This window comes from Mustela nivalis (assembly GCF_964662115.1).
Source record: "Mustela nivalis genome assembly, chromosome: 6".
NCBI lineage: Eukaryota > Metazoa > Chordata > Mammalia > Carnivora > Mustelidae > Mustela > Mustela nivalis.
The window spans coordinates 32,444,384-32,469,953 of NC_139025.1; the positions used below are offsets into that span (position 1 = coordinate 32,444,384).

General features: G+C 54.0%; 1 protein-coding gene across 3 annotated transcripts in view; it reads left to right on the top strand.

The window, feature by feature from the left end:
- The first annotated feature begins 4,408 nt into the window (after positions 1-4,408).
- ACTN1 (actinin alpha 1) overlaps positions 4,409-25,570 on the top strand; it is a 96,540-nt gene continuing 75,378 nt past the window's right edge. For 2 of the 3 annotated variants that reach the window (XM_082733989.1, XM_082733987.1), the window contains exon 1: positions 4,525-5,129. In XM_082733989.1, coding sequence (XP_082590115.1) covers positions 5,025-5,129 — 105 coding nt within the window. In that variant the 5' untranslated portion in view covers positions 4,525-5,024. Of the gene's footprint in view, positions 5,130-25,570 lie in introns of all 3 variants that reach the window. The other variant, XM_082733986.1, reaches the window with a different exon arrangement.

A 25,570-nucleotide genomic window follows, 5' to 3' on the forward strand; every position in this document is an offset into this window, starting at 1 on the left:
GTTGATTGCAAGTATAGGCTGGGAGGAGGCACGAGAAACCTGAGGTGCTGAAAATGTTTTATCTTAATGTGGGTGGTAGTTTCATGGGGGTAAACCCAAATGTTTTATCTTAATGTGGGTGGTAGTTTCATGGGGGTAAACCCAGGAGAAATTTCACTGAGCTGTATGCGGAAGATTAGCACCCTTGGGGAATGTGTTCTATCCCATTTTAAAAAAAGATTTTATTTTCTAAAGGCATCTCTATGCCCAGTGCAGGGCTCGAAATCACAACCCCTAGATCAAGAGTCACATGCTCAACCGACTGAGCCAGTTAAGTGCACCTGTATGTTATACTCCAATTGAAAAAAAAGAATGGGGGGCGCCTGGGTGGTTCAGTGGGTTGAGGCCTCTGCCTTCAGCTTGGGTCGTGATCCCGGGGTCTTGGGATCGAGCCCCATGTCGGGCTTTCTGCTTGGCGGGAAGCCTGCTTTCTCCTCTCTCTCTACCTGCCTCTCTGCCTACTTGTGATCTCTCTCTGTCAAATAAATAAATAAAATCTTAAAAAAAAAGAAGGATATTATATACATGCATATACCTTAGTATCCCTAAAAAATTAACATTTTAGTAATTCTGTTCTTTCTATAGAACGCACTATTGTATGGGACTAGTATCACCAGTGTGAAGGCCACTAGTGAGTCCTGGATGGAAAGACTGGTCAATCCATCACCTTCGGTCCATCCCTCGGGGTCTCCTCCCTATTGAGAAGACTAAGACCATCAAGTATTGCTTCAACTCACTCCCTGACCCTCTTCCCCTTCACTGATGGACACCCATGCTCATCCTTGGAACCCTTTCCCCCTCTCAGAGCACCAAGGCCTTTCCTCTTTTTTCTTTTCTTTTTTTTTTTTTTTTATTTTGTTTTTAAATAATCTGTCTACCCAACATGGGGCTTGAACTCACAACCCTGAGATCAAGAGTCGCATGCTCTGCTGACTAAGCCACCCCTTTCCTCTTATTGGTCCATCCTTTAGCCTGTGTTCTTGAATCACCATGGTCCTGTCTCCTCAAGAACTATTCTGTCTCTCACTTTTCTCTTGCTTGCATTTTCAATTTTTTCCTCTCAACTGCATCTTTCCTTTTAAACCACAAACAGCTCAAGTTTCTCCTACTAAAAAAAAAAAAAATTCCTCTTTTGGACCCCACCAGGAATGCCCTATATATATTTTTTTTCCCCTTCTATCCCTTCTATATCCTTTCTTCACTGCCTAGTGTCTCTTAAATTCACAGCTTTGGCCACACTACTAAAATTCCACAGGCAAAGGACACTACTGAATTTTCAATGATCACATGCAAAGAATGCTGTCAGGCCTTATTTTCCTGATACCTCTGATGCTGCTGATTCTCCTCACTTTGAAACTTGATACCTTCGAATTTCATGACACCATGCGGTGTCCCACCCCCCATGTTCCTGCTGACCCCTTCCTCTCCCCCCTCCTTTCTGTCTCCTGGGGGATCTTGTTCTTTCTGGGCCCTTCCAAGTGCTGCTTCTCCCAGCTCCACCCTTGGTCCCCTCCCCAGCCCCACTTAGGCATACTTCATGGGTGGTCTCATGGTTGTCAATACTGTATGTAGACCGTTCACTCCCAGATCTGTTTACTCTGAGTTCAGGGCCCTGCGGCCGACTGATTGCTGGACAACCGAGTCTCAAGGTTCTCAGAGCACTTCAAGTTCAATGTGTTCAATCAAACTCAATCCAGGCTTCTACTCCCCAGTCTGAAATTCTTTATCTCAGTTGGTTGTACTCTGCCACCATTCGCCAGATCATCCCAGCTAAAAACGGGCAGTGAAGGCAGGGGTTCTCGTCTCTAATACTGTTGATATCTTGGGCTGAATCATTCTTTGTTGTGGGGAGACTGTCCTGTCCCACTCATAGATGTTCAGCGGCATCCCTGGCATCTATCCACTGTATGCCAGTAGTGACCCACCAATTGTGACAACTAAGAAATGTCTCCAGACACTGCCAAATATTCCCTGGCAGGGAGGGTGTCAAGCTATCCCAGGGCTGAGAAACACTGGGTCCAAAGCATGGGTTAAGGAGTCAGGTATCCGTATGTAACCTTGCATGAGTTAGCTACCTGCCTGAGCCTTAGCTGTTTTTCTCTGTAAGGTGGAGGTAGTTCTCTTCTCATAGGTAGGGCTTATGTAGATCATACAGGAAGTGCATGGTCTGTCCCCAGTGGGGTACTGGGTGAGAAGAGCAAAAACTCCTCTCTGTCCTCACACTGAAACTCTGAGTCCTCTCGGTTTTATATTCTGAGTGTTTCTACCCACTCTTCTCTGTTTGCAATTGACTGAATGTTCCTGTCCTGCCAACGCTGCTATGTTGCAAAGCCTAACCCCCAGAGTGATGCTGTTAGGAGGGTGAATAGGGCATGAGGGCAGAGTCCCACCACACGAGGACAAAGAAGATGCCTTCTGGCAACCAGGCCACGGGCTCTCACCCGCACGGAATCTAACCTTGGACCTCCCCGCCTCCGGAACAGTGAGAAGTAAGTGTTCTTGTTGAAGCCACCCGATCTACAGTATTCTGTGACAGTGGCCCAAATGGACCAAGACACCGTTCCTACCTGGCTGATTGCAGCTGCTCTGCACCTGGCTCTCAGCTTCTGTCCAGGCTTGTTCCCCCTGAGATCTGCACTTCCCACCCTGCCCTGGGCCCTGTGGGCTGGCAGCTGCCCACCTCCGTGGCCCTACCTCTTGCCCCTCCTGGCCTTGAATTTCTAGTCTAGCCACGCTGAAATGTTAGACATTCCTTTTATACCCGTTTCCTGCCCCCGTGTACTCAGACTGATCCTTTTGCCTGGAAGAGCCTCCCACACTTGCATCTTGCCGACTACTTGCTTTGAAGGCCCACTTGGATTTCACCTGCTCCAAAAAGTTACACCCGGAGCCTTCTTTCCCCGGCTGCGCTCAGTGGTCAGAGCTTTCCCCTGTCTGAGCTGCTGTCTCCTTGCGCTGTATTTTTGTTTCTGCGTCTTGTCTCTGCTGGGTTGCATGGGGAAGGCATTGTGTCTTTTCATCTCTGTATACATAACATCTAGCACATTCCTGGACATGCAGATGGGGCTCAGCGAGTATTTATTGAGTGAGCGAACGGCTACAGCACCATATTACCCTCTATGTTAGGTTTAGAGCCATAGTTTAGAAATGGGTATAAAATACTCCATGAATCTACTCTCTCTGGCTTTAAGGCAGGGCTTCCCCAGCCAGGGGCTGTGGCAGGCAGGGCACTGACCGGTAACACTTGCATAAATGTGAGGTTGACTAATGTCGTGGGGAGCCACACCAGATATCTGCTTACAACAGCATCTGCCAGCGGTTCTGAGAGACAGAGGCCCAGTCTTCAGCTTTTTCGTCTGTGGCCTTTCGAAGTATCCTAATCCATGGTCCTTTCTGGAGATTCACTCTTCTCTTTAATCCTTCACTGGCCTCTGGATGGAAAAGCTGGAGTATCTCCGGTTGGCTCAGTCAGTCCTCGGGGCAGAAATATAAAAGCACTACTGTGTGCATGATCTATCAGGTATCCCCCAGAGGAGCCCACCAGGAGGTCGAGCCTGCCTCTTCCCAGTATCTGTCACAGCTCGGGTGGTGTGTTCGATTCTCCTGACTAGGCCCAGGGAAGGAAGCCCAGACAGGCACCAAGAAGTTAGAGGTGTTTGGCCAATCTTACCCTCCTTCTTCCTCCAATAACAATTAAGGCTTTGTCTGTCAGGCCTGAGGTTACAGGCTTGGCCTTGGAGTCCTGAAAACGTGCTAAAATCCCCTTTCCAACCCAACCCTTTGAGCCTCAGTTTGCCCATCTGTCAGGGGGTGTGTGCTGGGGGCGGGGCGTGTAGTAGGTAGACCACTCAGGGCCCTCCCTTCCAGTTTTCAGGGTGCTGCGGGCCTAAGAGGGTAGATCTTGCTTGCCAGCCAGCGGGGACCAGCAGGAGATCCCGGGAAGCCCAGCCCGGCGATGTAGGCGCCACCGGGAAGCCCTTAGGCAGAGCGGTCCTTAGGGCCGGAGGTCGGGCCAGAAAGGACCCTGTAGCGAGGCGGGAAAGTTCTGCGGCCTCCGAACGCCGTTCGCGGGTCAGACCCCGGTCTCTCGGAGCGCAGGGGTCGGCTAGGTCGCGACGGGCGGGGCCGGGCGGGGGCGGGAGGGACGGAGTCAGGAAATTCCCAGGAAATTCCTTTCCATTCAGGCATTCCCTGCCCCCTTTCCTTGGGTGCTGACTTCTCCGGACCCTAGGCAGGACAAATGAAATACTTTCCGGGTTTGCTCGCGTCCCTTCTCCAGCCTCTGGCCGCCTGGGGCTTGGCGCGCGTGTGGGGGGGGGGGTGGCAAATTCAGGCCGGCTCGCCCGAGTTCGCCGCCTTCCCGCGGACGCGGAGCGGGTCCCGTCCCCGGTGGCGACTGGAGCTCCGGGACGCGCAGCCGCTCGGTCTCACGCTCGGGGAAGCGTCCCCCCGGCTTCGGTCCCGTTCGGCTTAAACTGGTGTCACATGAGCGGCAGAGGAGTGGGAACCCGGGGAGTGGGCGGGGGCGTGCGCGCCGGGAGGGGGCCCGCCCAGCCACCTATATGCGCCGCGGCCCGGCTGACGGATGCCAGGAATTCCCAATGAAAGGCGATGGGGGGAAGTTTGGGCAACTCGGCCTGGCCAATGGAGAACCTCGGGAGGGCTCTGCCCCTTTCCCCCGCCCCCGCCCGCCTCGGCTCCCGCAGCTCTAGTGTGTCCGCCTCGCTCACTGTGCGTGGAGATTAGGTCCCAAGGAGGCAGTCCGCGAGCTCCAGCCTCAGCCGCCGCCGCCGCTTCCTCTGGCAGCAGCTATCGCGAGCAGCGCCGCGGCGGAACCGGGCGCAGGGGAGCGAGCCCGGCCCCGCCAGCCCAGCCCAGCCCAGCCCAGCCCGACTCCCTCCCCACGCCGGGGCAGGAGCAGCAGCAGCCGCCGCGGGGAGAGAAGGTGGAGGAAGAAATCCAGCTCGTAGCACGCGCGCACCATCATGGACCATTATGATTCCCAGCAAACCAACGACTACATGCAGCCCGAAGAGGACTGGGATCGGGACCTGCTCCTGGACCCGGCCTGGGAGAAGCAGCAGAGAAAGGTCAGCAGCCTCCCCAGCCCGCCGCAATCCCCCGGCTCAACCAGCTCCACCCGCCGCGCTCCCGGCTCCCGGCTCCGAACGGGCTCCAGGCTCGCACAAGCGGGGGCGGGGGATGCGCGGCCGCTGCGAGGTGGGGTGTTGGGTTACAGGCGCGGGCGGAAGGGGGAGAGCCCCTTTCCCAGAGCCCGCGAACGCAGAGCCCGAGCGCGGGGAGGTGGGGCCGCCGGCGGGCAGGTCGCCTTGGGGTTCGCGATTCAGGCCACCCGGCTGCAGCTGCACGGTCCCCGCGTGGGCAGGGGGTGGGAGGCGGTGCTTGGGAGTCTGGGGCTGAGCCGCTGGCTGCTTGCTCCGGATCGATTTTCCCCCTTCCCTTCCCCGCCCCCTGGCCGCCTCTCCATATGGCGTGCGGTGGCAGCGCGCTTCCTGGGCCGCCCTGGGCTGGGTACCTGCGGGGGGCGAGGATCGCGGGACTCTGCACCTTCCAAGCCTAGCCTGCAGGCCGGGTGGAAAGCGGGCGCCCCGGGGATTGGCAGCCACCTTTGGGTCTGCCTGGAGGTGTGGACCTGCTGGAATGGGGCCGGAGCCGAGAAAACTAGGGGGCAGAAGCCGGTTCCCCAGCCAGCACTGTGGGGGCGGGGTCAGGACGGCAAACCGTTTTATTGCTTAACTCAGCTGCGGGCCGACACGGGTTTGCGTTTGCGTCCTGCCCCTCCGACACCGCTTATTCCTGGGAGAAGGCGAATTTGGGCAACTTGATCAGAGTTGACAGGCTCCAGGACAAGAGGTTGTTTACTGGGATATTTGGGGTCAGTCATTGGGGAATCCCTGCTTAGCCACCATCTCCAGGCATCCCAGATAGGTGTGCTGGGTGCGCACGCCGTCACAGGGGCTGGCTCGGAGCTGGCGATGGGACCCGGGCACAGTGGCCGGTGGCAGGAAGAGGTCCGAAACCCCTCTTGTGGGGCGGGAGGGGAGGGCGCCCCAACCCTGCCTCTGCTTCCTGCCTGTGCTTTGAGCTCTTGCCCCAGGCGGCCACGTACCCTGAACACCCTCCTCCCCCTCCCCCCGCCCCCCCCCACGTCCGCTCCCATCCGGTCCCTCCTCGTTTCATCTCCCCCCTTCACCCCCCGCTGATCTGGGAATGGGGGGGGGGGGACAGGATGGCGCGTCCCTTTGGATAGTGCGGTTAGGGCTGGGCTTGAGGGAGAACGCTCATGTCCAAAAATGGTAACATTCATTCCCTTTTTGAAACTTAAAAGGGGGGGAGTTTAGGGAGCCGACTGAAGTTTTTTTTTTTTTCCAGCCAAAGGCATCCTGTATTAGCTCACTCAGGAATCCTAAGCCCTGAATCGGGGCCCTTTTACTCACTTCATCAGACAAGCAGAGGTAATTTAAAACACACGCACAAAGGGCTTCCTCAAAGACTGCGACCTGAGACCCAGGCGTGGGCTTCGGCTGGCCCGGCCCTATAGGGCCCGGCAGAAGGTCTCTGGGTTGGAGCTGACTTACTTGCACTGTGACAGTTGCTTAAACATCCTCCCCCTCTTCCTGTTGCCCCCACCCTCTCAGGGTCTTGGGGGGGGGTGGATCTGGGGGAGAGGCTGTGACAGCCCCCCACTCACCAGGCTTATTTCCTGGCACAGTTGGGCTGTTGGTGGAGCTGTGAATGGAGTGGGTAATTTGGAGATTCTCATGGGGGCAAGGATAGGGGCTTTTTAAAATTTCAGGATGAGGCCTTCTTGAGACTAGATTTTAAGTTGGATAGGGGGAGGTGGGATTAGGGCGGTGGATGTCTTGGGATCTTCCATGGGGAGTAGAGGAAACATCCCTGTTTACGGAACACCTACTATATGCCTCGTTGTGGCACAAGTGACAGGACTGTGGAATGAAGTTCCTGGGAGGGCAGAAACTCTTGTCTCCCCAGTGTTGGTCACTGGACCCGTGTATAGTATTGTGTATCATCAAATGAGTAACTGTATTAAATATAATTGGGGAGAAAAATTATATTGTCTCTGTCTCTTTCTCTGTATATACATATATAGACTCATGAAACTCTGACGTGGGTGCTGGTGGGTGTGTCTCGGGCCTCTGCGTAGCCAGGTGGGAACAGGGTCCTCTGAGAAATCCGGCGATCTAGGGGGTAAACTTGGTGGTTGAAGAGCTGACATTGGTAGATGGTAGCCTGACACACCTGAGGCTGAGGAAATGCACAGAGAGGGTAGTAAGCAGTCCAGAGTCCTAACTGGTGCATGGGGGGAGGGAGCTGGAATGCAGCCATCTTAGGGGCAGGAAGCTTCCCCTCACTTGTCCCTGGGTAGTGAGGAAGGCAAGAAAGTTGAGCTTGGTGTCTAGAGTCTGTGAAGATCTCTGGACCAAGGGGAGCCAACATGTGCTTTGGCAGGCTTGATGGAGGGAGTGGGGGTGTGGGATAGGCTCTGGGCCTGACTTTGAAAATCCAAGGGTTTTTTTTTTCCCCCTTCCATGAATTCTATAATCTTGACGTGGGCCTCATTTTCTTGTCTGAAAATTTCACCTAGTTCTCGGTGGGGTGGTGGGGATATAAGGAAGTGGTATTACATGGGAGATCAGACCTAAAGTAACTTGTTGCCTTTTATTTTTTTTTTTTAAGATGTGTTTTTTTATTTGAGGGAGAGAATGCCCAAGTGAGAGGGGCAGAGGGCTAGGGTGAGAGCGTGCTCTCAAGCAGACTGAGCTGAGCACTGTGCCTGGGCTCGATCTCCTGACCCTGAGATCACGACCTGAGCCAGAACCAAGAGTTGGATGCTTCACCAACTGTGCCACCCCAGGCGCCCCAACCTGGGTGTTTCGACAGCCTCCCTGCTGAGTGTGGGAGGTGAGGGATGAGGGGGATCAGAGCAGACTAGTGGACAGAGGAGTCCGGCTATTCTGGATGGAGGCAGGAGGATGAGAGCGAGCGGGTGGGTGGGAGGACACAGTGTGGTGGGATACGAAGGCTTCTGGGTGGGAGGCAGAAGGCTCTGCTTTTGGCTGTGGTGCAGTTACAACAGTTGGAGAGACTTCGGGCATAGTTTCTCTGAGCTACTATTCAGCAAATATTTTGGGAGCACCTACCCTGGCAGGCAGTCCCCATTCCAAGTGCTGGGGCTTGAGTGAAAGCTCGAAAGCTCGGGACAGGTGCTTCCGATCTGTTTCCTCCTCTGTAAATGGGCCGCATTCCTGTCCCGCCCTGCCCCGCCCCGCCGAGCCCTCGGGGGCTCTGACAGGCATCTGATGGAATGATGCGGCAGGAAGTACTTCCCTGGTGAGTGGGGAGGCCTAGGCAGAGGCAGGTAGAAGTCTGTGCATCGGTGGGCTGTGGCTTGGCCCGGCTTCAAAGAATGCTTCTGTGCAGAGTTCACGGAGCTGGCCTCCCTGACTCTAGACACAAAATGCAGTGGTTTAGGGAGTAGGCTGGCCTTCCTCATCTTCCTGACCTTCAAGGCTGAGTTCTGAAGCTGCCTTTTTGAAGGGAGCAGGTCTGAACGCCCCATCTTTGCCAGGTGACCATAGCCCCGGTTTCTTGGCTCACGTGTGTCTTGCGCACACCGTCCTATGTGTGCCCGCCAGATACCAGGCCAGCTGGAGGGAGCATGGACTCTGAGTAGCACCCTGGCTTTCCACTTGACAGACTTGTGACCTTGGGGCGAGTTACTTTAACCGCTCAGCCTCCAGTTCCTTATGTATAAAAAGGAGCTAATATCCCCACCTGCTGGGTTGACAAAGATTTGTAAAATGGCAGTTTCCAGCTGTTAAGTTTTATTCTCTCTGCTCTCTTGTCTTTTGAATCCTGGAGGCTCAGGTTTAATGGGTATTCCCACAGGTGCCAGTCCTGGGGCTTTTACAAATTTATTTATTTATTTATTTTATTTTTACGTGTAGGAGCTTAGTCAATGTTTGTTGAACTAATGGTGTTGAAATAGGCATTCACTTGGCAGGTGAATGAAGGCCCACGTCCCGAGTCTGCACCCATTCTGCACCCACATCGTGCCTGGTCTCAGGAAGATGGGCTCCTTGTTTACACTCCCTGCTGGCCTGCAGGACCATTGTACGAGCTGGCCAAGGCTACTGGTCCAGGGGGAGGCCTGCTATGGAGGGGTTTACCTGGAGGGGTTTACAGGACATCCATTTGCCTTGAAGGTTAGGGCTGCAAAAACCAGAGTGATGCCCAGTAGAAGTAAAATGTGCAGGAGGAGGGGCGCCTGGGTGGCTCAGTGGGTTAAAGCCTCTGCCTTCGGCTCTGGTCATGATCCCAGGGTCCTGGGATCGAGCCCTGAATCGGGCTCTTTGCTCAGCAGGGAGCCTGCTTCCTCCTCTCGCGCTCTCTCTCTGCCTGCCTCTCTGCCTACTTGTGATCTGTCTGTCAAATAAATAAATAAAATCTTAAAAAAAAAAATGTGCAGGAAGAGAGAACTGACTCAATTCAGTCCTCCTGCCCCTCACTGTTCTGCATTCCTGCCTACCTCAGTCGGTGCCTGTGGCCATGGCCGCAGGACCCAGCTTCTTGTGTTCTTTGCTGGTCTCTGGTGCCTAGTACAGGGCAAGGTGTCGGGAAACATAGTACCACGCAGGGCTCCCAACTCTGGGATGGGAGGTAGGGCCAGAGATGGGATACTTTACATTCCAGACAAGCCGCCTCATCTTGGGGCTATATCCTGGCTCCAGCCTCTGCAGATAGACGTGCTCTGGGCACTCTGGGTTCACATCTTGGCCCCCCTCCATGGACTTCCTGTGTGACCTTCAGTGAGTCACCTGCCTGCTCTGTGCCTGATGATGCCAGTGGGGAAATGAGGAAATTAATCATTCCTGCCCGATAAGAGTTGAGTGGAGGTTTAAACCAAGTAAGGTGTGTAGGGAATTTAGCATAGCACGTAACAGTGAGTGCTCAGTAAATACATGTTAACTCTTGAGGAGCCAGAGTTTCTGTGGCTTTTCCCACATATTCTTGGAGATAAGGTGTAGCATATAAACCCGTCTTAGAAGCAGCCGACTCCTATGGGGCTAGGAGTATGCAAAGCTGTGTCTTTGTTGACCTTGGGCCTTGAAGTGGACTCTGGCTCATTCTGTGTCACAGGACCTTTCTGGTTGCTCTGTCCCTTCACTGTCGAGTGGTATAGAATCTTTGCCTACCCTTTACTTACCTTCCGGGTATCCAGGATGGAGAGATGAATGTGAAGCTCCTGAAAGCTCTGTCAGTTTGTTACAGCACAGGTAAAATGATCCCAAACCATGAAGTCCTCCGGATACGGCTTGGAGTGTCTTCAGGCCCCACGGTCAAGTAGCTGAGGGCATTCTTGAGGCCCTGCCCACACCTCCGGGCAACCTGCCAGCCATGCTTTGCTCTAGGACTGGTTACAGCCGCTTTCCCTCCCAAACCTGTCTCTTGTGGTTGCTCTGAGAACACGTGCCCCATGGTTTGCCAGTGATCGCCAAAACCCGAAAGAACGCTGGACGGGGGCGTGGACCCTTGGGGCTGCACGGCTGGCTGTGGCTGTCACCTAGGCTTCCCTAGGACGGATGCGAGAAGGCCCGGAGCTCACTGAGAATCACATTGCCCAGTTTTGAGGAGTGATGAGATTCTGGGGGGCTGTTGGTCACTGGAGTAGGGCTTGTAGGAGTGATAGGCCCCCAGGCACCAATTTCCTGAAGCTGACTTCTTGAGGGGGCGCTGCCAAGGCTATGCTCCCTGCAGTGGGGGTGCGGGTGGGGGAGGCTTGGACCCATGGGCCCTTCCTTGCAGGAAGTTCTAGGTGTGAGGAGGTCAAACCAAACGGGCATCCTGTAGTTTGCTGGTGGTGGTTGGGATTTGGGCCTCTCCTCTCCTCTAGGAAGGCCCAGAGCTCGGCACCTGGCCAGTGGCTCCAAACTGTAAGCCTGGCTTGAGGACTTGTCCCAAGAAGCCTGGTGCCTTCTGTGCTTCTAAAACAGCCTGAGCCTGAGCTCTGAGATCTGCTGCTGTGTGTCTCTAGAGAAGAGCCAGGGTCTCTCTGCCCCGCTACCTTCTAGCCCCTTCTAGGTGTAAGAACATCAACGAATTCCCCTGGCGGAATCCGTCAGCAGCGAGCATTGGCTGAATCCGGGTTATGTGTCCTGCGCTCCACCCGCCTGGGGTCGTGCACATCCTGGTTTAGGTGGAGAGGGAAGCAGAAGGCTAGAACGTCACACCAGGCAGCGCCCCAGAGGGCCAGAGGTGTGGTGTTGGCTTGCTGTGGGGCAGGAGCCAGCCCTGCTCCCTGTCTGCGCTGGTGGAGAAGGGGAAGAGCTGGGGCCATTGAGCTGCTTCCTGAAGGACTGGCAGCGTTGGAAGATTCTGCTGGGAAGCCCCCCCCCCTTTTCTTGGCAGTTGGGCTGTGTGTGTGTGTGTGTGTGTGTGTGTGTAAACGAGGGCCGGGCAGGAGGGAGCCAGGAGAAGTGTGGAAGGGCAGACCAGAGGGCAGGCGTGTCTAAGCTGCTTCAGCTCACCGGCCAGCACCTGCTCCCATTGTTCTCCCTCCTCGTTCTTCCTCCCGACCTGACCTCTCACCTTTCTGAGAGACCAGGCTCTTTGTACCACTCACCTGTGCAAGCATCATGGGGACCATTCCAGACAGTTCACCTGACCTGAGCTGCCCCCACATGTAACTCACGGAGGCTTTTCCTACGATGCGGGTATGCAGCCAAAGGCCTGTGGTCTCAGGGCGCCTTCCCCCCAGCCTTGTTTTTCTCCCCACTGAGTATGCTCAGTGGGCACACATCTCTGCCGGGGCCTAGGGACCTGGGCTCGGTTACTCACCAACGACACTGGAGAGGCTTCAGAGCCCACTGGCTGGTTTGGACAGATTAGTCCGTGGAGAGGTCATGGCCAAGAGGCTGTAGGCGGAGGAAAACCCTTAGCCTGGTTCCTAAGTCCTGGCCACACTGGATCAGCCCACTCAGACTCCTGATTCAGCCCCAGGAGGGTCTCACTGCTGAGGTACCAGTGTCCTGCTAAGCACTAATTGCCCAGACCTGGTCCTGCTGGAGGCAAGAGGCCTTGGGAGTGGTGGGGGCAGGAGACCCAGCAAATCAGTGCTCAGAGCCAGCCTGGAAGCCCACTTTCCTCTTTTTTTTTTTTTTTTTAATAGATTTTTAAGTAATCTCTATACCCAGCATGGGGCTTGAACTCACAACCCCAAGATCAAGAGTCTCATATTCCACTAACTGAACCAGCGAGGCATCCCCCCACCCCACCTCATCAGGATTTCTCACTGGGTCCCAGGCTAGGTAGGCATCAAGTCCAAACTCCCAGAAATCTTCCTTCTCAGTGGGTAGGGGGTAAATTTTTACAGAGAGGGCTGGTCAGGTGCTTTCGTTGCTGCTTTGTCTACCCTAACCCCTGCTCCCATGTCCTGCCTGGGATTATCTGGCAGGTTCTCAGCACATTAGGCACCTCAAGAGTCTGGTAGAGTGATGCATCGGCTCCAAAGCCACGTGGGTGACCATGATGACCCCAACATACCCTGCCCCCCAATGTGTTCCCCATTCAGCCCTCCCAGACAAATAAGCAAAAACAGTGGCAGTCCCCAACAGCCTGGGCACAGTCCTCTTCCCAGACCAGAGCTGGGAGTAGAACTGTACTTAAAAAAAAAAAAAAAAAAACCAACCAGCTTTTTTCTTATCATATTTATAGTGGCTCCCCCCACCTGAGTACAGGCCAAGGGTCAGGCTCTGTGTTGGGGACCCTGTGTTGAATTAGCACATCTGGTCCTGTGAGGCGGGCACTTTATCCCCATGTTACAGATGAGAGAGCTGGCTCAGAGCAGCAGCGTAATTTTCCAAGATCACACAGTCTGTCAGAGGAGGGTCTGGAACCCAGGTTGGGCAGTGTGGCTCCCCTGTTTGCCTCCTCACCACTTGGCTGCTTATCAAAGAAATGCTTGTGTTATCTGGGAACATCTGACCAGAGACAGACAGACATGAAAACATTCTGGAATTAGATAGTGGCGATGGTGGTACAACCTTGTGCATACATGAAAAACCATATACTAAATATACTAAAACTTGCTCAAAATATGTATACACTAAATGTATGTAAATACAGTCTAAATATATATAAATATACTATATAAGCAGAACTTCTAGAACCCGCTCAGATGGGTGACTTGTATGGTATGATTGTGTCTTCATTTAAAAAGCCTGAGAACATGCTAAGTGATACAGAGGAGAAAGTGACAATTGCCTTCTTCCCACCTCCGGAGCTCAGCGGCCTCTCAGGAGTTTCTGGTGCTGTCTCCTGGCCCCTCTTCCTCCTTTGTGTCTACCTGTTCTCTGCTGCTCACTGTTTACTCTGAGGTCAGGGATCCAGGTTCATGGGGACTGAGTGGGAGAGCCACAGAAGAGGAAAATAATCAAGAGGGGCATCTTTCATAAAAAGCTTGATGCGACCCTGTGCTTGGAAACTGCTTAAGAATAGATCACACATAAGCACAGGCAAGTAGAAGGCTGGGGTGGGGAGGGAGGAGGTGGCTCTCCTCATTTCCCCAAGGCCAAGTCCCACCACACCTGCTCTTCTAAACCCTGCTGGCTGGGAGGGCTTCCCACCTTCCTCCATCCCCAGGGTTAATGGGGTGGGGTGGGGTAGGAGTGTCCACGGGGGGGGGGGGGGGGCAGGCAGCTTTCCCCAGGGCCCGAGTCCTGGGAAGCGGGGGCCAGGGTCCTCCCCCAGGAGGCAGCTGCACGCTCTCAGGGTTGCTTAGCAATAGTGGGAAGAGGTGACTTAGCCCACTACAGAGGCGGGAAGAGAATCAAAAGCAGCCAGGGATGGAAATCCGGGAGTAAATGCAGAGGATGCTGTTACCCTGGAAACTGCCTGCTTGGTCCTTGGCTGTAGCTGGCTACTTTGGGGCTGGGGTCTGCTCTTCATTGAGAGGCTATGGGGTCCTCTCCAGGCCTGCAGGGTGGGGGACACAGAGAAACGCCTCTTGCACGTGGCTTGCATGTTAGACATATTCTCTCCGTTTAGCATCCACGGCAGCCTTGGAAGGGAGACGTGGGATGATCACTCCTGACAGATGAAAGTCCCAAGCCAGGAGAGAGAAAGTAACATGCTCGCCAGCTGCAGAGTGAGAAGGGCCTGGGAAGGAAGGTGCTGATGCCCTTGGTCTTTATTTTTTTTTTTTTAAATATTTTATTTATTTATGTGACAGACAAGAGAGCACAAGTAGGCAGAGAGGCAGGCAGAGAGAGAGAGGAGGAAGCAGGCTCCCTGCCAAGCAGAGAGCCCAATGTGGGGCTCGATCCCAGGACCCTGAGATCATGACCTAAGCTGAAGGCAGAGGCTTAACCCACTGAGCCACCCAGGCGCCCTGCCCTTGGTCTTTAAGGGGGAACCTTTTGGTTTAAAGTATTTCCCAAGCCCGAGACCTGGGAGGTTATGTAAACAGTGTCTACCTCCTGGGGAGGGAAGAGAAGATGAGAAAGGGAGGGCTGGAAAGGAGCATTTTCTGCTTTATATGAGCCCACCAGTATTTATTAAGAATATCTTGGTTCCCCAAAAAAGTAAAATGACTGATTGTTACACTATTTGAGGGTTGTATGGTTTGAATTACTTCAATCTGTCAACCCTTGGAGGAAGGTACTGTTATTTTCCTAGTTGCAGACAGGGAAACTGAGGCTCAGAGAGGTTCAGTATCTTTTCCAAGGTCAACCAGCCAGTAAGCCAGGTTATGAATGAGCCCAGGCAGATCGACCTTGGAACTCAATTCTTAACCATAAGTACCGACAAACCTTTTGGTATTCTGTAGTTTATGTTTTGAGAGATAAGGCTTATGTAAAGGAGATCGTAAGAAACAGCTAAAGATCGTTTATAATCAAGCACTCATTATAGGATTCATGGTTGGGGCTTTTTTTTTTTTTAAAGATTTATTTATTTGAGAGACACAGAGAGAGCGAGCACAGGAGTGGGAGGAGCTGAGAGAGAGGCAGGGAGAGTATCAAGCCGACTCCCCAGTGAGTGTGGAGCCAGATGTGGGGCTTGATTTCATGACCCTGACATCATGACCTGAGCTGAAACCAAGTCAGATGCTTAACTGACTGAGCCACGAGGTGCCCCAGGATTTGTGGTTTTTTTTTTTTTTAACATTTTATTTATTTATGACAGAGAGATTACAAGTAAGCAGAGAAGCAGGCAGGCGTAGAGGGCGGGGGCGCAGGTACCCCACTGAGCAGAGAGCTGGATGTGGGGCTCGATCCCAGGACCCTGAGATCATGACCGGAGCTGAAGGCAGAGGTTCAACCCACTGAGCCACCAGGTGCCCCCCTTTTTTTGTTTTTAAAGTAAACTCTGTGCCCAGTAGGTGGTTCAAATTCATGACCCTGAGAGTTGCACGCTCTACTCACTGAACCAGCCAGGTGCCCCATGATTCATGATTTTTAACATTTGCGCTTTCACATGTGGTTTTCTCTTTGTTAATCATGATGAGCAAACTTGTGAGGTCTTACTCCCTTTCTATACAGAGGGCAAGTAAGGTTCAGAAAGGTTAAATGACTGCCAGGGTCTCTCTTTCAGCTTGAACATGGGCTGAGTTGGTTTTGAATCCAAGTCTTTGACTGAAGGGTGTGAGAGGCCAAGTCAGGCGAGCAGGGCCGACCCGAAGTTATTTTTCTTGATTGAAAAGGTAGGAGAGCATTCTTTTTTTTTTTTTCTTTTAAAGATTTTATTTATTTATTTGACAGAGATCACAAGTAGGCAGAGAGGCAGGCAGAGAGAGAAGGGGAAGCAGGCTCCCCGCTGAGCAGAGAGCCCAATGTGGGGTTTGGTCCTGGGATTGAGATCATGACCTGAGCTGAAGGCAGAGGCTTAACCCACTGAGCCACCCAGGTGCCCTAGGAGAGCATTCTTTTTTTTTTTTTTTTTTTTAAAGATTTTATTTATTTATTTGACAGACAGAGAGTACAAGTAGGCAGAGAGGCAGGCAGAGAGAGGAGGAAGCAGGCTCCCTGCAAGCAGAGAGCCCAATGTGGGGCTCGATCCCAGGACCCTGAGATCATGACCTGAGCTGAAGGCAGAGGCTTAACTTACTGAGCCACCCAGGTGCCCTAGGAGAGCATTCTGATTCTATTTCTCCACGCTTCTGAGTAGAAGGAGTAACTAACAGGAGTAGACTGAGGTCCCCTGAGCCTGAAGGGCCCCCTCTATCCCCGGTGGCCTCTGTAGAGCTGACCCTGGCTTTTGGGAACTGGCTTCCCTGCTTCAGGACTCAACCCTGTCCCTCCTCTGTTGCTGTGCTTCCCTGAGCCTCACCTGCTTGGTTGTCTTTCCCTTTGTTTGGTCACCGGGGGAACGGGCTTTGAACCAGGGAGCCTAGGCTCACTGTTTATTTTGATTTTAAATGGAACCCAAAGCTGGAGGTTCTTGTTTAAACTGTGAGATTGCTAAGAAAGCTGGGGAGGGAAAGTTGGGGTGCTCAGGCTGGAGTGAGTTCAGGCTTTTCAGTGCTGCAGGCCAGGGCAGGGGACAACCCTGGGGGGCGGGGAGGACAGTGCCCTTCGTGACCTCCACTTTCAGCTCAGGGTGTAAATCAGAGGCCCCAAGTGGTTCAGTGGGTGGTGGAAAAGCGGTCAGGGGGCGTGGGGGAGGGAACCAGTGACAAGCTGTCTCCTCTCTGCCTTGGTTTACCTGTTGCATGCTGGTTGGTACCAGGGGCCCGGTCAGAGCGCAGACACAGGCCAGGGCAGGGCCCACACGGGAGCATTTTTATGGGCCCGAAGATTTATTTTTTTAAAAGCCATCTGTAAAGCTGATTAGAAACGGGCGGGAACAGAATGGAAGGTGCTGAGCTCTATTTTCTTATTTTTTTTTTTTTAAGATTTTATTTGACAGAGAGAGATCACAAGTAGGCAGAGAGGCAGGCAGAGAGAGAGAGAGGAGGAAGCAGGCTCCCTGCTGAGCAGAGAGCCCGACGCGGGACTCGATCCCAGGACCCCGAGACCATGACCTGAGCCGAAGGCAGCGGCTTAACCCACTGAGCCACCCAGGCGCCCCTGAGCTCTATTTTCAAGTCCTCTGTAGGTGAAACGCCAGGAGGGGTGGGTACATCAGGGTGGGTGGCCTCCTTTGTGCAGGCCTCCAAATGGAACTTGGCTTTCCATCTTGGAGGGCAAGCCCTGAGCCCTGCGTGTGGGTGGGTGGGTGGGTGGGGGCTTGGTGCCGTCCGGATTCTGTCTTCTCTCCTTGTGTTCGATGTGGGACTCTCCACTGTCACAGCTTCATGTTTGAGGAGGGAGAGAAGTGAGGCTTTCAGTTCTTCTCAGTACCAACGCCAGGAAAACAGGATCACCACCGCCCCCCAGTCTGTGGTCTGCAGTGGGAAGGGGGCACGAGGCCTCCATGTCTGTCTTGGGTGTGCAGGCCATGCACACGTGTGAATGCAGGTACATGTGTGTGTCTCTCTGGCTCTCAGAAGCCCCTGTGTTGATTTTGGCCGCAGTCTTGACTTTGGCAGAGGAGTGGCTCCCTTGCAAACACCACAGACATCCTCCTGGTCATATATAATGGCAATTTCCAGTGGAGTTCCTGATATTTCGGAAAGGCCTTTCTTTCCAGGAACCTGAAGTACTTTTCCAGACTTGGCTCTGGGAGCCGGGAGATGGAGGCGGCGGCTCTTGAGTCCTGCTTTCCCGGAGCAGGGGAAGCGGGGCCAGACCCCTGGTTTCCTGCCCTTCATCCTGGATCCTGGCTGGGACTGTTTGGAGGCATCTTTGCAGGCATGAAACCCCAAGGCCTTCTTTTAATTTCGACGTTTCCCCAAACTTGAGTCTCTGTGAAAGCCACTGTTTTTGCTTCAGTTAAACAGTACTTAATTTAGAGGTTCGTTGTACATAACTAAAAATTAAAAAAAAAAATTAAGGAATGCTGCACTGGGGTGTCCGTCCACTGGGCCTGTGTGGGCTGCTGCCACAAGCAGGAAGGCTGCAGTGGGGCACAGGGGTGTCAGGCTTGGGGACCTGTCCCTGATTCCCCTTCTGTGGGAGCTGCTGGTTCAGGAGGCCCAGGCCCAGGGAATTGGCCTGGGAACGTGGAGCCAAGCATTACCCCGCCCCGCGTGCACCAGCCCAGTAGGGAGCTGTGGGCCAGGCATGGTCAAGTGTTTCCCAGATAGTAATTCATTTAGTCTTTTTAAAAAGATTTTATTTATTTATTTATTTATTTACTTACTTATTTATCTATCTGAGCAGGGAGCCCGGTTCAGGGCTTGATCCCAGCACCCTGGGATCGTAACCCAAGCCAAAGGTAGACGCTTCACTTATTTGCCAGGCACCCCTCATTTATTTACAGCGCCCTTATGAGATGACTTAGCTGGAGGTAAAGAAATTTAGAAAGGCCTTGAAAGGCCCAGACAGTTCCAGCTGGTATTTCTAGTTTTTTCTAGGACGGTGTGCGAAGACCACCTGTGTTACTGGTAGAGGTGAGGTGCTGGGGTGCCCGTCTCCTGTGCTGTTCCCATGCTCCCTGGAAGTACCGCGGTCTGGTGCTCTGTGCTTTCTGTCCTCAGGGTGTGTTGTGTTGTGCAATCCCTGCCTGTGTAGTCATCTGTATTTTAAGTGGTGGCACAGCCAACGGCACCGTGTGTGCATGCTGTCCTTTCTGCTCATGCCTTTCCTGTGCCCTGGAGCCGTTGAGGTTGGCCTGGCCCGCTACCCTACCCCGTTTCATGGGGGAGACCACGGTGGAGGCCTGGAGGGGCTGAAGGACCTGAGGGACTTGACCTGGTGGCACGGGGGCTTCCAGGTGGAGGCAAGACCAGAAGCTGGGTTTCCTGCCTCTGCGGGTTGCTCTCGGTATTACACCTGCTGCTCTGCCCCCTGCCCCTCCCCCCCCTTCCCGGGTTCAAAGACTCCTGGTATTTGAGGAGGAAGGGCAACTGCACACCAGCCTCAGTTTCCTCTTTCCTTTCCTCCCACATGTGTTTGGGCACCCGGCTCCCATTTCCTGGGGGCCATCTGCACCCTTGCCCGCCACCCTCCTTTCCCGGGGCCTCCAAGAGTCAGCTTCTTAGGGACTCGCTGCTTTGCCAGTTTTTCTCCTCCCAGAGTAGCAGTTGTGGTTTTTATGGCTTCATGATGAAGCAGATGCGCAGTGACAGAAAGCTACTGTGGATCTGGGAGTGCTTCTAAATGAGTTTGCATTTTATGTCTCACACTGGCATCTTGCAGCATTGGGAAGTTAGTTGTCCTCTGCATGTAAGGTTTGGGAAGAGGCCGAGGTGGGGAGCCACATCTGAGCCCTTCTTGGCCGGGCCCCAGGGGTGGCCGGTGGGATTCCAGTTATGTCTCCGTGCCCCTGGCCTGGTTTCCTGGCTCTGGCCTTTTCTTCCTTCTCTGCTGGCTCTTGGCCCCTCAGCACTTGCCTCGCCCACTTAGCACCTGGGCAGAGGATGGGCGGGGCGGGGGGGGGAGCTGGAAGGGACAGGCGTGTTGGCAGCCCTCATCACCCTCGCTTTGGGCATTGTTGTGAAACGCTTGGCTCTGAGGACATTTGGAGAGTTCTCGGGAGGTCACTGATCTATGAATGACTTGGGGCTCCTTGGATGATTGGACATGGGCCTGGGGGGGGAAGTCTCAGGAGCCCCCCCCCCCAGGGGGTTTGTTATCTGGGCCTCCTGGAGGCTATGCCTCTGTGATCTAGACAGACTCACGGCACCTCATCCCAGAGCCTGGAAGTGTGGAAGGGTGGCTCCAGAATCACCCAGGAGGCTTGGTAAAATACAGATGCTGGATGCCATTGTCAGGGTTTGTGTTTTTCTGGGACGTAGCCTGAGAATTTGCATTTTTAACAAGCAAGCAGGCACCTCAAGTTTACTAGCAAAGGAGCTAGACACAGGCAGGGGCGAAGAATGGGGCTACTTTTGCAGTCTGCTGTGGAGGTCCTGATAAAGATAGTGACTTTGCTGATACCACCTAGTGCCTCCTCCCCCTCTCCCTAAAATAAGGAGAAGCTGCATTCTTTCTCGATTTGGGTGGCCCAGGCCTGGGGAGGGAGATGGGCTCCTGCACCGTGAGCGGGGTAACTCCTCGGGAGACCCCTGCTGGCACAGGGTAGGTGCTCAGCAAGTATTAGATGTGCTGAGTGGTCACAGTGGGTGCCTTGGGAGGGGGTGTGGCAGGGTGGCAAAAGCCCAGGTCACCAAGGGGCACAGCAGTAGGGGCTGAATCTAGGGCCCAGAGCAGAGCCCTCCTGGCTCCCCAGTATCAGAGGTATGTGGCCAGGAGTCTGGAGAAGGCCAGAGGCCAGGGAAGCATCAGCTGGAGGTGGGGTCTGAGACTAGGATGACTTCAGGCCCTGCTATGCTGCTCTGCACCCCCTCTCAGGGTGTCTGAATGCTGGTCGGCCTGGAATCTGTGCACTCCACCCCCCCGCCCCCCCAGCTCCCTCTTAGGCAGTCCAGCTGTGTGTTTTCCTCCTGTGGCCAGTGGCCAACTTCGGATTCCTCTGCTGAGGTCCTGGCCATGCTGACACATCCCTCTGCTCCCTGCCCTGGTCGCATTTGGCTAGGGCCCCTACTTCAGAAAATCTTAGGGAGTTTCTGGTCTTCTTGTATGGGTTTGGGGCCTCCAAGGAAGTAAAACCTCCTTCCAGCCCTAGCCCTCAGGGTTCTCTCTCAGGCAGAGGATGTCAGCAGCCTGCTGTCCTTGGCCACAGCAGCCTGGGGGTGGGGGGCGGTAGAACCGGACAGAAGCTTCAGAGCCTCCCGTTCACCAGCATGTGGAGTCCAGCAGGACCTTGGTCCACCTGCCTCCCTTTCTGTGGGGACCCTGGTGGGTGGCGTTTAGGAAAGGAGCAGGTGTGGAAAAGCCATTCTTTTTGGACTGTCAGTTCAGAGAGCTTGGGAGTGCCATGGAGGACCCTGTTCTATGGCCTGGGAATGCGGAGAACAGGCGTGCAGGATGTACCAGGCCCTGTGTGATGCTGGACAAGCCACGCGGGGAGCCTCACCTGCAACATGAGGGGGCTGGGTTAGAGCACGGTGGGAGGGCCGTGTTGTAAATGGCTTACCTGTGTCATCACATGGAGGAGGTCTGGGCAATGCCAGCATTCCATGTTTCTGCCCTCTTGATGGGGGTTGGTAGAGCCAAGCACTTCTAGAGGTGATCTTGAGGTTGATTCCTGGGCTTCCCAGCCTGGCCCTGAACTGAACTATTCTGCCAACACACAGAGACTCTTATCTTCAGAAGTCTACCGTGTCCTCAGCTTTCAGGAATTTGTTCCCACCCTCTAGGCAGGGTGTGGGTGGGGCCAGGTGAACGAGTTTCCCTTATGGATCCAGTGGTGCTCTGGGTTTTGGGCCCTGCATGTACTCTTATTCTGGAAATGCCTGCTTGGGTGTGGCCATGTGGGTAGCCTGATGCCTATGGAGGGGAGGGAGCCTTATTTGGGATTGGTGAAGGGTCCCTTAGCTCTGCTTTCTGGCCTGGGTGCTCCAGGTGCGGTCTGGGGGTGGGAGAGCATCTCTGCCCACTGCAAGGTAGACCTTTCATAATCTGTCTTTTGTGTAGGCTTAGCTGCGTCACGGGACTGGTGCGAGGTGGGAGAAACTCCAGCCTGCACCAGGGAGCAAGGATTTCAGCCTGGAATCCGCCCAAGGGGTGTCAATAGGCGGCCTTGTCCTTCACTTTGTTTACTTCCAGAACCCAGCTCTAGCCCTTCTTTCCCTTGCAGCAGTGGGAAGAAATCAAACCATAGAATGCCAGAGGGGACTGTACTGTCACCTGGTTTCGCCCCCCTCTTCCCCCACCGATGAAGAGACTGAGGTCCATAGTGGTAATCTGACTTATGCAAGGAAGCACTGCCCTGGGTTCATTCCTCATGGGGCTGGTTTTGGTTAAGGACTGTTTATTCAAGCCCCTGTGCAGCATCTTCTGAGGTCATGCTTGTGGGTGGGCTGTAGAACACCTGCAGACAGGCGGGCAGGCAGCCTCAGCTGCTGTTTCCAAAGGCAGAGGAATGGAGCTGTTGCAGTTCTGGTTAGCGTGTGGGTGGTTGAGTTCAGGTGGGTTTCACACATGACGGCAGCTGGTTGGAGGTGGTGAAGGACAGGTGAGTCGTTTGTATGACTGTCCTTATACTCAGATGTTCCTGGGACTGCCTTCTGAGATTGCCGTTGAGGAAGGGAGGGAGGAATGAGCCGAAGGGTCAGGGCTGGCTGCGTGGATGGGACTAGTGGTCGCGGTCCTGATATTTACAGCTCAACACGCCCGCATACCCAGCCCTGTGGCATCACCCAGTGATGAGCTTTAAACCACAAACTCCACACTGTGGAGTAAAGGTACTCTTCCATTTTCATCTCCACTTACACAAGAACTTGAGCTTTAGTGAGATCGAATAATTGTCCCAGCCCACACAGCTCTTGCGTGGTGTTCTAGCCTTAGAACCAGGGCTGCCTGGCCAGAGCCCACAGTCCTCACCACTACCCTGACTGGGGACTGAGAGCCCCTCATGAGGGACAGAACTGGGTCTCCACCCTCCTTGGGCCTCAGATACACACACACTCCTTCACTTACTGCAGAACCTCGGGTTGCCCATGGCTGCTGCATGATGCTGGACAAGCCAACCCTGCACCTCACCTTACAATGTGGGGGGCTTAGTGATAGGATGGGGGGTGCTCTGCTGTCAGCGCTGCTGCACACCCAGGTCCCGCACTGTGTGAGGCAGTGGACATGTCAGGGCTAGATGTGGGCTTCTCTTGGCCTCTTCCCTTCTTCCCCATGTCTTTTCTCTTCCCCTTTTGCTCCATGTGGCACCCCAGGCACTGGCCATCCCCAACACTGGTCTTGGGAATGAGGTTCTACTGGGCCTTGCCTCTGGGGAGAGGCGGAAGTCCCTGCCTTCCTGGGAGCCCAGGGGTGCTGGCTGTGCCTCTCCTGGCTGCCCTGGCACCTCAAGATTTTGGCCATGTCTTGTTGGGCTGACCCCGTGTCTGTGGAGGTGCCCCAGGTTCTCCCTTCCGGCCCAGTTCTGGTGGTTGTAGGCCCTGCGTTTCACATCACGCTCTTGCTTTATCCCCACAACAAGGTACAAGGCATCAAGGCTATTTACAGGTGAGGGGATCAAAACCCCAAGAAGTCAAATGTGCTGGAGACTCAGATTTGCACCTGAGAGTCATCAGGTCTGTGGGGGCTGAATTGCTCATGCCCCCCAAGGCCCAGAGGGAACAGAAATTGTGGCAGCTGGCTCCAAAAGTCAAAAGCCCAAACTGGCAAGGAAACAGTGCTTAGCCTGGCTGCAGCATCCTGGGTCTGGGCAGGCTGGGGAGAAGGAGGCGCTGGCCGGATGGGAAGCTTTACAGGTTCGCGGGCAACATTTACCCGTTAGGCTGTGCTGAGGCATCACTCAAGATAGCTCAGGCAGGCCAGGGTGTTGGTGCAAGGACAGCCAGAGCCAGTCTGGACCTGTCTGGAATCTAGCCTTGCCTCTGGGAGTTTGTTCTTTGCCTTTCAAGCTCCATCATCACCGGGGCCTGTTTCTAGGCCAGAGGGGCCTGGTGGGTAACACTCATGCAGGAGTCATTGGAAGTGACTCTTCTAATGCTGAGTGCCAGACGCCGGGCTTGGCTTTTTACCACGAAGCACCGGGACAAGGGCTTTCCATGCGCTGACCCATAAAATCGCATACCACCACTTCGAGGTGGGCATTAGTATCCCCATTTTACAGATGGGAAAATTGAGGCCCAGAGAAGTTTAGTAATTCACCCTGAGTCCTGCAGCTGGTAGTAGGTGGCAGAGCAAGGATTTGAGTCCAAGGGTTTCCACTCAATAGGACCGTGATTCCCTTGAAGTCGGGGACCTCCGTGTGGAATTTTTTTCAATCTCCCAAGCTGGCCTAGCCCCTGATACTCAGAGGGCTTTAGGAAGGTTGTAATGATAGAATGAAGGGCGTTTGGGTCCTGCTCTTTGAGGGAAAGCTGTCTTTGTTTGGCAGGTATCCTGGCCTGGCTGCCCGTGGGCTTGGGAGATCGGCAGCAGCCCTGCGGCCCACCCTTGGCGTCCCACAGCCATGTACTAAATGGGGGGGCTGTCCCATTTAGTATGGAGGCAGGGCTGAGGAGACAAGCCCAGGAGACACGGCACCCAAAAGCCCCTCCTTAGCTCTTCTGCCCTTTGGGGAGATCAGAATTGTCTTCACGTCGCACGTGCCATCAGGTGTTGAATTTTCCAGGAGGAATAAGATAGCAAATAATTTAGGATTTTTTTTTTAAAGATTTTATTTATTTATTTGACAGAGATCACAGGTAGGCAGAGAGGCAGGCAGAGAGAGAGGGGGAAGCAGGTTCCCTGCTGAGCAGAGAGCCCAATGCAGGGCTCGATCCCAGGACCTTGAGACCATGACCTGAGCCAAAGGCAGAGGCTTAACCCACTGAGCCACCCAGGCGCCCAATAATTTAGAATTTAATCCAGTTTTCAACTCATGGGCAGGGGAGAGGGGGTTGTTTCCTATTTCTCACTTTATCTACAATGCCTGGCAAGTGGTAGGGCACTTAGGGAATATTAGTTGCATGAATAAGTTAAAAACAAAAACTTACACTATGGAAGATTCAGATACAGGAGTAGAGGATGGAATAATGAATCCCACTGTACCTATGACCCAGCAGCGAAACTGCCCTGTTAACATTTAGCCCTCTGGGCTAGTTTGCTGGGAGATGCGTGTGCTTGCGTGTCGCGTGAACGGCTCTACTCACGTGTACAAAGGACAAACAGGTGAGGTGACCTTACAGCCCTAATGCAAACTCACCCTCGTGTCACCTCCATTCCGGGCATGGACAGGGCCGTGCTCCAGGCTTGAACTGCTTGGTAACTGGCCACATGGCCCGGCCGCAGCCCCAGGGTGGGAAGAAAGTCTCCGAAGGATGAGTTCAGCCAGATATTTGAGGTGGTGAGACATACTGTAGGGCCGAAGGCCTTGTAGCCAATGATCATCTGCACACTCATTTAGTTATTTCACACTGTGGGTCATTTCATTTTTTAAAGTGACGTTTTTAAATCTGAGAAAGAGTATGGAGAATAGTACAGCGAAAACCGATGTGCTGACCACCTAGATTTCACAGGTATCAAGCACCTGCTCTTTCCAGGTCAGGGTCAGGTACTTGAGAGGCCAGGGGGCGGCAGACCTGTTAACTGGCTCTTCCTCGTCACAGTAAAAGATGTCACATGCAGTTTAGTGAAGGGAGCCTGGGGAAGGTCTCAACCCACCCTGGAGGAGACAGGTAGGAGTTATAAAGTGAGCTAAAAATCAAATCTGGGGAATGTCCGGGTGAGTCAGGCCGGGGGGGTGGTGCAAAGGGCGGGGACGTGAACCAGGCAAAGAGTGTGACCAAAGGCATGAGCGATGAGTACCAGTCTCTGGCCAGGGTGGGGCAGGGAATGAGCGAGAAGGAGTGGGCTGGGAGCAGCCGGAGAGAAAGAGGCCTGGG